Consider the following 13,037-nt stretch of genomic DNA (forward strand, 5'->3'; position numbering starts at 1 on the left):
CTCCTCCTTCAGAATATTCAGGATCCCAGCCGAGACATCCCGTACCCTGGCACCTGGGAGGCAACACACCATTCGGGTATCTCTATCAGGCTCACAGAATCTCCTGTCCGTTCCCCTGACTATGGAATCCCCTATGACTACCGCATTCCTCTTCTCCCTCCTCCTCTCCTGCACAACAGCGCCAGGTTCAGTGCCAGAGACCCGGTCACCGTGGGCGTCCCCTGTCAGGTTATCCCCCCAACAGCATCTAGAACAAGATATTTGTTGCTGAGGGGGACAGCCACAGGTGCCTTCTCCACTATCCGGGCAATTCCCTTCCCTCTCTTGACAGTGACCCAGTTTTCTGACCCCTGTAGCCTAGGGATGACTACCTCCCTGTAGCTCCTGTCTATCACCTCTTCACTTTCCCTGATAAGCAGTAGGTCATCAAGCTGCAGCTGCAGATCCCTAACACGGTCTCTGAGGAGCTGCATCTCGGTGCACCTGGCGCAGATGTGGCCATCAGGGAGGCTGGAGGTCTCCCAGGATTCCCACATCTGACACCCTGAACAAAGCACTAACCCTGCAGGCATGCTATCTAATTCTACAGGAAGGAAACAAGAAAAATAAGTCTACTCACCCACTTACCTGGATAAACAAACGAACTTTAAACCGTTAGCTCGTACCGTTAGCTGTGAGAGCCCTGCTGTTCCTGTCTGTCCGGGCCGATTCGCGAAGGGGGGGGGGGAGGGAGAAAAAAAAGAGTTGGTGCTTTGCTCTCGCCTCTTCCCGTTTACCACCGAAGCCCGTTGAAGCCAAAGCCCTCACTCTGCTCCCACTCACTCTGCTGCCCATTGTATAGGGTGATCTCCTTTTTAAACTCTCCGCATGGTCCTGTTGACATCACGCGCCTGCACAGTCTCGTCCTTCTTGCACTCAAAGTAGTTTTTTAAAAAGCTGCCTTCCTTCAGAATTCAGCTCCCACGACGCTCTGTAGTCCCGATCCAAAAGACACCCGTTGGCAGCAACCTTCCTTTTTAAACTCTCCACGCGATCCTGTTGACGTCCCGTGCCTGCGCAGCCTCGTCCTTCTTGCACTCCTAGAAGTTTTTTTAAAAAAACTGCCTTCCTTCAGAATTCAGCTCCCACGACGCTCTGTAGTCCCGATCCATATGGCTATCAACACACACAAAATCCTGGAGGTACACAGATCAGGCATCCATGGAGAGGAATAAAGAATCAAAGGGTTTTGTCTCGAAACGCTGACTGTTTATTCCCTTCTATAGATGCTTCCTGATCTGCTGAGTTTCTCCAGCATTTTGTGTGTGTTTCTCTGGATGTCCAACACCTGCAGAATCTTGTGTAATTATGCAGCCATCTCTGGCTTCAAAGTTCAAAGTAAATTCATTATCACATTACATACATGCCACTACATACAACCCTGAGATTAATTTTCTTGCGGGCACTCAATAAATCCAATAACCATAACGGAATCAATGAAAGATCACACCAACATGGTGGACAACCAGTGTGTAAAAGACAACCAACTGGGCAAATACAAAAAAAGAAATAATAATAATAATAATAATAATAAATAAATCAGCTTTAAATATTAAGAACATGAGATGAAATCCTTGAAAGGGAGTCCATAGGTTGTGGGAATATTCAGTGATGGGGTAAGTGAACTTGAGTGAAATTATACCCTCTGGCTAAACAGCCTGATGGTCAAAGGGTAACAACTTTTCCTGAACCTGGTGGTGTGGGTCCTGAAGCTCCTAACCCTCTTCCTGATGGTTATAGTGAAAAGAGGGCACAACCTGGGTGATGCGGGTCCCTGATAATGGATGCTCTTTCCTGGTACAAGATGTGCTCAATGGTGGTGAGGGCTCTACCTGTGTTGGACTGGGCCATATCCATTACTTTTTATTGGCTTTTCTGTTCAAGGGCATTGATGTTTCCATACCAGGCTGTGACACAGATAGTCAATATAATTTTTACCACACAACTATAGAAGTTTGTCAAAGGGTTAGATGTCATGCTGAATCTTTGCAAACTTCTAAGGAAGTAGAGGCGCTGCCATGCTTTCTTTGTAATTGCACTTCCTTGCTCGGCTCAGGACATATCTTCTGAAATGGTAACACCAAGGAATTTAAAGTTGCTGACCCTCTCTACTTTTGATCCCCTGATGAGGACTGGCTCATGAACCCCTGGCTTCTTCCTCCTGAATACAATAATCAGCTCCTTGGTCTTGCTGACATTGAGTGAGAGGTTGTTGTTGTGGCATCACTCAGCCAGATTTCAATTTTCCTCCTTTATGTTGATTCATCATCATCATTGATTTGGCCCATAATAGTGTGTCATCAGCAAACTTAAAGATGGCATTGGAGCTGTGCTTAGTCACACAGTTATAAGTGTAAAGAAAGTAGAGCAGGGTGCTAAGCAAACTGCCTTGTGGTGCACCAGTGCTGATGGGGATTGTGGGGGAGATTTTGTTATCATTCCAAATTGACTGGGGTCTGCAAGTGAGAAAATTGACAATCCAATTGCACAAGGAGGTATAGAGGCCAAGGTCTTGAAGCTTATTGATTAGTTTTAAGGGGATGATGGTATTGACTGCTGAGCTATTTGTCAATAAAGAGCACCTTTGCTTTGGTTTAGTATAAATCATGCACACAGATAAAGGATTTGTAAGTAAACATTTGCAGATTGTAGTGTTTTTCAGGACTGCAGATGTGAGTGCTGTCATGTGCTCACTGAACCTGGCCCCTCTTTATCTACCACCCCAAATACCAATCCAAGCCATTGCTCAGCACGTGGTAGAACTGGAGAACATGGGGAGGATGGTGAGGATGGGGGATGAGCTGAATGACAGAGACTAGAAGATGATAAGGAGCAAGCAATACAAAGAAGGGGTAGGGCCAGCAGCAGAACTGAAGAGAGGGAGAGGGGTTTCTAAAGAACAGTGAGAAGAGTGTAGAGAGAAGGCGTGTAGGAGGAGGATAGGGAAAACTGAAGATAGCAGTCAGGAAGATCAAGGGTGAGAAGGTAAACAGTTTGCAAAGAAGGAAGTGTGAGGCAGAGAGCAAGAGTCTGTGCCCCTTTGGTAGGCATCCGTATGTACTGAGTTTAATTGTCGTCCACCACCTTGCCACTACAAAACCACCTTACTACTCCAAGTCTTTGTTTGGTCAAGCCCTAATAGCAGTTGGCATGCAACGGCCATCCCATGCTAAAAAAAATTATGTTTATGCAATTTCTACTCAATATGAAATGCGAAACCTGCACATCAGGACACACATGGACAGACACAAGAGTGACAAACCAGACCAGGATGTCACTCCATTTTCATAAGCTAGGAACTAGGTGTTGACAATGTTGCCCTCAGTGAGACAGAACAGACAGAAGAGAGCCACTAGAAAGAACTAGACAGTACGTGTACAGTCTTCTGGAAATGCAAACCAGATGATAGTTGCTGCTTTCGTTGAGTAGAATAAGCTCGTCCAAGTGAACTCAGACCCTCAGGCTCACTCCACCACAGAAATAGCATGTTATAGTCATCAATGAATTCATTTCAGTGACACAGACTGCAGTGATTCAAGGCAGCAGCTCATCACCACCTTCAAAGCAGCCAGTTTGTATAATAAAACAGATGTTGCCAGCAATAAACACATCACGTGAATGAATAATTTAAGCAGAAAAATAAACTGTTGCCTGCATGTTTAAAAATAAATGGAGAATTTGATTCATAGAAGCCTTTTAAAAAATGAATTAACTCCTCCATCTTCAAACAAAACATGACTCTCTCTTATAGAGCAGCAATTACTGTTTTAAAAATCTGCTTTATAACTGGCATAATTAAGAAATTTATAGGATGAAAATTTTTTAAAAAGTGCAAATGCAAATGCTGTAAACCTGAAAGCGAAACAGTAAATTCTGGAAAACCACACTTACTCTTCAATTAAAATCAGGTTTATTATCATGGGCATGTTGTGAAATTTGTTGTTTTGAGATGGCAATACAGTGCAAAGAGATAAAATAATTACTATAAGTTACAAAACTAGACAGATAGTAGACAGAAAAAAAAGGCAGCAAAATAGTGAGATAGTCGTTATGAACAGCTGATGGTGGAGGGGAAAAGGCTTTTTCTAAAACTTAACAGTGTGCTCCTTCAGGGTCCTGTACCACCTCCTAGTAATAAGAGGGAATCTGAAATGGAAACTGTTTCTTTATTCACAGATGATCCCTGAGCTGAGTCTGCTTCATCATTCCATCATGGCCAATTTATTATCCCCCTCAAAGCCATTCTCCTGCCTTCTCCCCTTAAGCTTCAATGCCCTCACTAATCAAGTGCCTATCAACCTCCAATATAAGAATAGCCAATGACCTGGCCTCCACAGCTTTCCATGGCAATGAATTCCACAGATTCAGCACCCTCTAGCTAAAGAATTTCCTCATCTCCTCTAAAGAGATGACAGTATTTTGAGCCTGTGTGCTCTGGTCCTAGACACCCCCACTATTGGAAACATCCTCTCAACATCCACTCCACCTCGATTTTACGATGAGAAATTGGACAAACTTTGATCGTTTTCTCTGCATCCACAGATGCTACGAGGCAACCTACATTTTTATACTACCAACAGCCATTGCTGTTCTGTAAGAGAGTCATGTTTTGTTTGAAGATGGGGGAGTTGATACATTTTTAAAAGACTTCGTTGAATCAAATTCTTCATTTATTTTTAAACATGCAGACAACAGCTTATTTTCTGTTTAAATTATTCATTCATGTGGTGTGTTTATTACTGGCAATATCTGCTTCATAATACAAACTGGCTGCTTTGAAGATGGTAATGTATGTATATACTGTATGTGCCTAAGACTCTGCACAGTATAGTACAGAACTATATATATAAGAATTAGTTTTGGTCAGTCAAACCACAGTGGGACTTGTACAATGAATGGTTGAGCACTGGAGAACATTCTGAAATACAGGGACCAAGAAGCAAAAGTAAATAGATTGTTGAAAGCTGTAACACAGAGAACAAGTGGCAGCTGTTAACAGAGGGACTGAACAAACAAAAGACTCGGCCACTAACCATAGTTACCATTAACCCTTGCCCACGCTGCACCAGAATATGCAGATGCAGCCACTCAAGGACCCACCAATAGACAACTTCTGAGGAGAACACCATACTTGACTCGAGTGATCACGCTACTATGGCATAGGCAGACAGTGTGGTGCAGAAAGGCTTTGACATGTTGACCTTCATCCCTCAGGGAACTGAGAACAGAAGCTGGGACATTATGTTGAAGCTGAAGTGGACGTCAGAGAGGCAGGTACAATGCAAAATTTAAAAGGTATTTGGATAAGTACAGTGATAGGATGGGTTTAGAGGGACATGGGCCAAATGCAAGCAAATAGTGAGCACCATGTTCAGTATGGATGAGTTGGGCTAGAAGGCCAGTTTCCAGGCTATATCAGTCTTTGATGCTGAGAGGCATAAGTAGGGTGAAAATATCAGATACTAGAGTACACAGCCTAAGATAGGAGGAAAAGTTAAAGGAGATTTACAAGGCAATTATGTGCATAGGACACACTGCCAGAGGAGGTGGTACAAGCTATTATGATGGCAATGTTCAAAAGGCAGGGATATTAAACAAGTGGGAAATAGAGATGCATGGACCATGTGCAGATAGATGTGCATTTCAAATTGACAGCATAGACACTGCAGGTCTGTTCCTGTTCTATGCTGTTAAAAGACAACGAGATAGACATCAATAGGAAAAAAGTTACAAAACTCTTCAGAAGGAGCAGGGGAGTGCAACAAACTGCAGTTGTTATAAAGGCTGGCATACACAAAAGACATCAAATAGCCTTCTATGCTGCAAGATTCTGAGGAATTATCCCACTCTAAGATTGCAGTTCAATTCTCAAAATCACCTGCAAACCTCATATGTCGGCATTAATTTGAATGCTTCAGGGCTGAAAAGCTCTCAGCTAATTCCGCTGAGAATCTACATTTACAGTGTAATTTTAATTATTAGCAAGAACCTGGTCATTTCAGATAATACTGCTAAAATCCCTGCAAGTATAGTGTGTGAAAACCAAGGAATTTTGACTGAGAACAGAAAAGCATCTTAGCCTTTCAATTTGTGAGAGGAGAATGACCCCAGTTTTCTGTAATAGCTACATGATGGGCGACTAGAAATGCTGGCTTCACAGGCCTTTTATTTGCTTGCGGCTTCAAGGGCATTAAAATGCTCAATTGCTAACTCAAGCAACACAGGGAATAACATAGGAAAAGTACAGTCACCCTTTCAACTTCTGAGAGGACAGTAACCTCAGTTTCCTGTAAAAGTGTGATGGTACTGGTCTCACTGCCCACAAAGCCCTAATCTCAAAAAAAAATTTTAAGCCCTATCTGATATGAATGAATGAATGAATGAAAGAAATTTATTTTGGTCAATACAAATATAACAAAAAACATCATTTTCAATGATGATTTCATAAGACAAAATTACAAAAAAAAATAGATATTCTTTAAAACAGACTGAAAGGGTGTAGGCTGAAGCTACAGCTTATTACGCCTACCCCTCTTACTTAGACAAAAATATATTTGGCGTCAATCATCACATCAAAACAAAAAAATTCATAATCTTTTAACACAAAATCCAATTCCAAGTATCATTTATTTACATTACACCCATTCATTTTAAATCATGTATTTCATATTTGTTCATTAAATTATTTTTAAATAATTTTTTAAACTTGTTAAGTGTGGCGCATGTTTTTAAATTCTCACTACAACTGTTCCATAGATTCACCCAGCTGACTGAAATACAATGATTTCTTACATTTGTTCTTATCCTTTGTTTATGAAATATACATGTTCCTCTCAAATCATGTTGACTTTCTCTCATTTTAAATAACCTTTGGGTACTTTGTGGTAGCTGTTTATTTTTTACTTTACACATAATTTGTATTATTTTAAAATCTATGAAATCTTTAAATTTTAAGTGTTTAGTTGAGTTTGTATTTGTTTTGTATGCTTTTCCCCATACGTCTACACAGTAAGTCATGTATGGGACTATAAGTGAACAGTATAGTGCAGCGGTCCCCAACCACCGGGCCGCAAAGCATGTGCTACCGGGCCACGAGGAAACGATATGAGTCAGCTGCAGCTTTCCTCATTCCCTGTCACGCACTGTTGAACTTGAACATAGGGATGCCAACTGTCCCGTATTAGCCGGGACATCCTGTATATTGGGCTAAATTGCTTTGTCCAATACAGGACAGCCCTTGTCCTGTATTTCCCCCGCTAAGGTAGAGCGTTCCTATGAAATCATTCATGCCGAAATGCTGTAAAGCGAAGAAGCAATTACCATTAATTTATATGGGAAAAACTTTTGAGCGTTCCAAGACCCAAAAAATAACCTACCAAATAACACATAAAAGCTAAAATAACACTAACATATTGTCATTGTGCTGAACAGATACAAAGCCAATGAAATGCAATTAGCATCTGACCAGAAGTGCAAAAGAATAGTATTATTTACAAAATAACTGCGAATGAAAAGTAAGTGCTACAGCACACAAATATAAAAGTACTGAGACAGTACAATATGGGTGCAATACTGCTTAGCACTTTGATGTGAGGTTCAGCAGGGTCACAGCCTCAGGGAAGAAGCTCTTCTTGAGCCTGCTGGTGCAGAGCGGAGGCTCCTGTACCGCCTACTGGATGGGAGGAGAATAAAAAGACCATGGATAGGGTGAGATGCATCCTTGATAATACTTTTCGCCCTGCCCAGGCAGTGTTTATGGTAGATGTTCTCAATGATGGGCAATGGGGTGCCGATAATCCGCTGGGCAGTTTTCACCACACGCTGGAGTGCTTTACGGTCCAATACAGGACAATTGCCATACCACACTGAGATGCAGTTGGTGAGTATGCTCTCAATGGTACAGCGGTAAAAGTCAATATCCTGGGACAGAGGTGAATTTTCTTGATGCTCTGCAGGAAATAAAGGCGCTGTTGCTCCTTTTTGATCAGGATGGAGGAGTTCAGGGACCAGGTGAGATCCTAGGAAATGTGGACACCAAGGAATTTGAAGCTTGATACACGCTCCAACACAGCTCCGTTGATGTAGATGGGGACATGAGCGTGGCTCCTAGCATGCCTGAAGTCCACAGTAATCTCCTTGGTCTTCTGGGTGTTAAGGGCCAGATTGTTTCGGCACACCACGCGGCCAGGTGCTGGACCTCGTCCTTGTAGGCCGTCTCGTCATGCCCTCTGATCAAGCCAACCAGTTGTATCATCAGCAAATGATATAAATTTTAATGTCTGAGAGATCATACATATATCGTTTATATACAAAATGAACAGCAATGGACCAAGCACTGAACCTTATAGGTACAGTATTTAGGGATACCCTCAGTATCGGGAGGTTATACTGTATTCACCTACAGGACAAACAACTTCTACACTTTGGAAAGGTCATGTTGTTGTGCTAAAAAACTGAAATTAGCAATAAATCTCTTGGGCCCAAGAAAGTGAATATGCATCACAATAGTGAGATGATAGGTAACTGTAAATGCTGGCATCATAGGCTTTTTATTTGTTTTTGGCTTTGAGGGTATTAAAATGTTCAAATGTTAATTCAATCAAAGCAAGGGGAAAATGAACGAAAGTACAAGAGCTTACAATAACGGTGAAGAAAGAGACCTTTACCATTATTGAACCCTTAAGATATTTCGGATTCACCCTTAAAGCTCAGTATGTAGCAGAACTCTGTGATCTATGAACAATGCCATCAACTTGTGAACAACCGGAACCTGGGAAGAGGCAGAGAGTGCCATATCTCACCTCAAGAAGAGTACATCTGATGGTGCAGTAATTACTACAGCAAAGACCATGTGATCATCTATTGGAGAGGGTCCAGAGGAGGTTTATGACAATGACTCTGGGAATGAAAGTAGTAGATACGGCCCAGTCCATCATGGGCAAAGCTCTTCCCACCATCGAGCACATCTACACAACCGCCAGAATCTAAAATCTGCTCTTTTCTCGCTGCTGCCATCAGGACAAAGGTACAGAAGCCTCAGAATTACCACCACCAGGTTCAGTAACAGTTATTACCCTCAACTATCAGGCTTTTTGAAACTAAGGGGATAACTTCATTCAACTTCACTTAGCCCATCACTGAAATATTTCCACAACCCAAGGACTCACTTTCAAGGACTCTTCATCTCATGTTCTCAATACTTATTGCCTATCTATCTTATCTAATCTATCTATCTATTTATTTATTTCTTTGTATTTTCACAGTTTGTTGTCTCTTGCATATTGGTTGCACGCCCAAGTTGGTGCAGTCTTTCATTGATTATATTATGGCCGTTATTCTATTGTGAACTTATTGAGTATGTCCACAAGAAAATGAAACTCAGGGCTGCATATGGTGACATATATGCACTTTGAAAGTATATTACCTTTAAACTGAATGCATGAGAAGTGTTTGATGGCTCTTGGCTGTACTGGCTAGAGTTTAGAAGAATGATGGGGAATTTCAATGAAACCTATTGAATGGTCTGGATAGAGTGGACGTGGAGAAAATATTTCCTATAGTGGGGAGTCTAAGACCAGAAGGCACAGACTCAGAATACAAGAACATCCCTTTAGAACATAGATGAGGAGAAATTTCTTCAGCCAAAGTGTTGTGACTCTGTGGAATTCATTGCCACAGACGGCCATGGAGGCCAAGTCTTCAGGTATATTTAAAGCGCAGGTTGTTAATTTCTTAATTAGTAAGGGTGTCAAAGGTTATGAGGAGAAGGTAGAAAATTGGGGTTGAGAGGGATAATACATCAGGCTTGATGGAATGAATGGTGAAGCAGACTGGATGGGCCAATTCTGCTCCTATGTCTTATGGATGAAACTCCATAAGGCAAAATTCCATGTAATGTGGGATTCTTGTCACACAACTGTGATGATCATTTAAAATAAGCTCCTGTTATTTTATAACTAACTACTTTTAAATTGGCAATCTCACACAAATAACAGCAGAGCAAACTCTGGGGGTATGGAGGTGGAATTTATTGATGCACTGGCCATTTAGAAGGCAGCACAAGTAGCTTTACTACATCTGACCTTAACTGGTTGATACGGCAAAAGATTTTCCAAGTAAAAGTATACTACTCTAGCACCATTTTCCAAAATCATATTTGGTATCTTTCTTCAAAACTGATTTGACTCTTCTTCAGCACTCAATTCTGAATCAGAATCAAGTGGATTCAGAATGGACTTAGAATGGGCTGCTTGAAATGCGCTGCTCACAAGAAATGCTCAGTAAACATAAAACACGACAGATCCGTACAGGTCCTTCAGCACATGACGTTGTGCTGACCTTTTAACCTACTCTAAGATCAATCTAAACCCCTCCCTCCTACAAAGCCCTCCATTTTTCTGTCATTATTGTGCTAATCTAAGAGGTTTGTAAATGTCCCTAATGTATCTGCCTTTACCACCACACCTGGCAGGGCATTCCTCACACATATCACTCTGCGTAAAGAATTTAGTTTGACATTCCCCCAATACTTCAATATAATCAGTGAATTAACTGACTATTGGGAAACAAAGGAGCTACAATTTATTACAATAACATCCTTAAGTAAGAGAACTTTTAAAACATTTTACTCAACAGTACATTGCTTTGGCAAATTGAACATCTACCACACAAAAAAAAATTGTCTTCTTAATTGATGTAAAAATTATTCATTAAAGAGAAAGCTTTTTAGCATACTTGGAGATTGCAATTTGATTTTTATCAACTGACAAATCACACACCTTTCATTCTTGTTTTTTTTAATATAATTTTTATTGAGTTTTCGAAGTGATTGCATAGAATGATAATATCTACCCTCCCCCTCCCCTTAACCTTTCCCCCCGATATATACCCCTACCTGAAAAAAAAAGAAAGAAGGACTGCCTGGATAACCTTTCATCAACAAATACAGGTGGCACAGTAGCGTAATGCTATTCATGCTGCTGTCTGTAAGGAGTTTCTGCATACTCCCCATGACTGTGTGGGTTTCCTCTGGGTGTTCCAGTTTCCTCCGACGTTCCAAAGACATGTGGGCTAGTAGGTTATTTGGTCAGTAGGGGCTCGTTGAGCCAGATGAGCCAGTTACTGTGCTGTATCTCTAAGTATCAAAATAAATAAAAATTGCAAGGCATAAAGTAAATCAATCATTGCTTGTAACTTATTATAATAAATAAGTAAGAGAAATGCAAGGACAAACACCTTTCTATGATAGCTGGCAACCTTAACAGAAGGATTAATTAAACCAACTGTCATGAAGACAAAAACAAAATTGTGGATTTTTAATACATACTAAATCAAGTCATACAATTAAAGAACACTCTAGCACCGAAACAAGCTCTTTGGACCATCTAGTCAGTGACGAATTATTAATCTGCCTAGGCTCATCCACATGCTCTCCATACCGCTCCCATCCACGTACCTATCCACATTCTTTTTCAATGTTGAAATCAAACCTGCATTCACCACTATGTCATGGACAAATCATGGACAACACCAAGTTTTGCTTCTTGATTAAAATCAATACTACTACAAAATATTTTAACCAATTTCATTTTGCAAAGGCACATAGTTAAACTTGGGTTGCTGTTTACCTCCCCGTAAAACACTAAGCAACAAATGATAAGGCTTCAATCAAATGTCATTAATTCAATTTTGTCAAAGTAGTGCTCAAAATGCACTACAAAATGAAAATGGTCAAAACAAACATAATTAAGGTCAAATTTGACAGGCACTGTACAGTTTCCACCCGCATAGGCAAAGCAGATAAATACACTAAGGCAATCAAGTCAACATAACATAATAATTGTGTCTCTGGGATGCTATATACCACATTATTAGCACAGTTTAAGTGTTATCAAAAGAGATTCCATTCACATCTGTCACACATAACTTGCATATGGGTTTAACAGAGATGAGAACAATGATAGTTTGTCTAATTTTAACAGAAGGAAACTAAGCTTCAGTATCATCAAAGGATGAATCTGATCCTATGTTTTCTGATAAAATGGAGATCGTATGTAAAAAAAAAACCTCTCAGGTCTTCTTCTGTTAAATTTCAACAACCTCCCTCAAACTACTGTGGAATTCAATACTTAAAACTATAAGGAATGCAGACTCAGTTGACGCTTTTAAACAGTAGCTCAAAATCTTGCTTTTAACTAACTTGCTTTTAACTTTCATTTTCATGTTTGCACTTTATCCCATTGTAATGCACTTTGAACTACATCGTCTGTTTGAAAAGTGCTCTATAAATAAGTTATTATTATTATTAAATGGGCAAGGATGTTAAGAAAAGAGAGAATGGAGAGAAAGACTCCAGCAATGATCATATCCAAGCACCAAGAGAGCCACCTGAAATAAAATGTGTAATCACTTTAAGAATTTGTATCTGACCAACTGGAATGTAATTCAGAAATTATGATCACTTTATTAAAAGCTATATAATAGCTAACACAATATCAGACAGGAGAGAGGCAAGCTGAAATCTATTTTCTCTGGTCAGTTGGGGTGGTCTTCGACCCAAGGGAGATATGGTTACCCCAAGCAGTATTTAGCTTAAGTACTGTTGCTGGGAGAATACTTTAGCCAAAAGGGTATAGGGTGGCATGAACCATCATCAGGCATCACTTCTTATCACACCATCAGTAGCTCATTGGTGGGACAGCTGTAAGTATAGACTGGATGTGGTGAGGATGTTTCCTATATTGGGGGAGTCTAGGACCAGAGGGCACAGTTCCAGAACAGAGTTGAGGAGGAACTTCTTTAGCCAGAATGTGGTGAATCTATGGAATTCATTGCCACAGATGGCTGAGGAGGCTAAGTTATTGTGTACATTTAAAGCAAAGGTTGACAGGTTCTCGATTACTGCCAAAGGTTACAGGGAGAAGGCAGTAGAATGGGGTTGAAAATGATAATAAGTCAGCCATGATGGAATGACTGAGCAGACCCAATTGGCTGAATAG

The 13,037-nt window shown here is 40.7% G+C and overlaps 2 protein-coding genes across 4 annotated transcripts in view; one reads left to right on the forward strand and one right to left on the reverse strand.

Annotated features, from left to right (window-relative positions):
- gfra4a (GDNF family receptor alpha 4a) overlaps window positions 1-13,037 on the forward strand; it is a 422,120-nt gene that overhangs the window by 331,463 nt on the left and 77,620 nt on the right. The window lies entirely within an intron of this gene.
- Window positions 1-13,037, reverse strand: part of atrn (attractin) — a 415,178-nt gene that overhangs the window by 75,609 nt on the left and 326,532 nt on the right. The window contains exon 27 of one of the 2 annotated variants that reach the window (XM_063047122.1): window positions 10,936-11,173. The exons of the other annotated variant lie outside the window; for it this stretch is intronic. Coding sequence (XP_062903192.1) covers window positions 11,126-11,173 — 48 coding nt within the window. The 3' untranslated portion in view covers window positions 10,936-11,125. Of the gene's footprint in view, window positions 1-10,935; window positions 11,174-13,037 lie in introns of those variants that run through there. 2 annotated transcript variants of the gene reach the window in all.

Source organism: Mobula hypostoma, chromosome 4 (genome assembly GCF_963921235.1).
Source record: "Mobula hypostoma chromosome 4, sMobHyp1.1, whole genome shotgun sequence".
In the NCBI taxonomy this organism is placed as follows: domain Eukaryota; kingdom Metazoa; phylum Chordata; class Chondrichthyes; order Myliobatiformes; family Myliobatidae; genus Mobula; species Mobula hypostoma.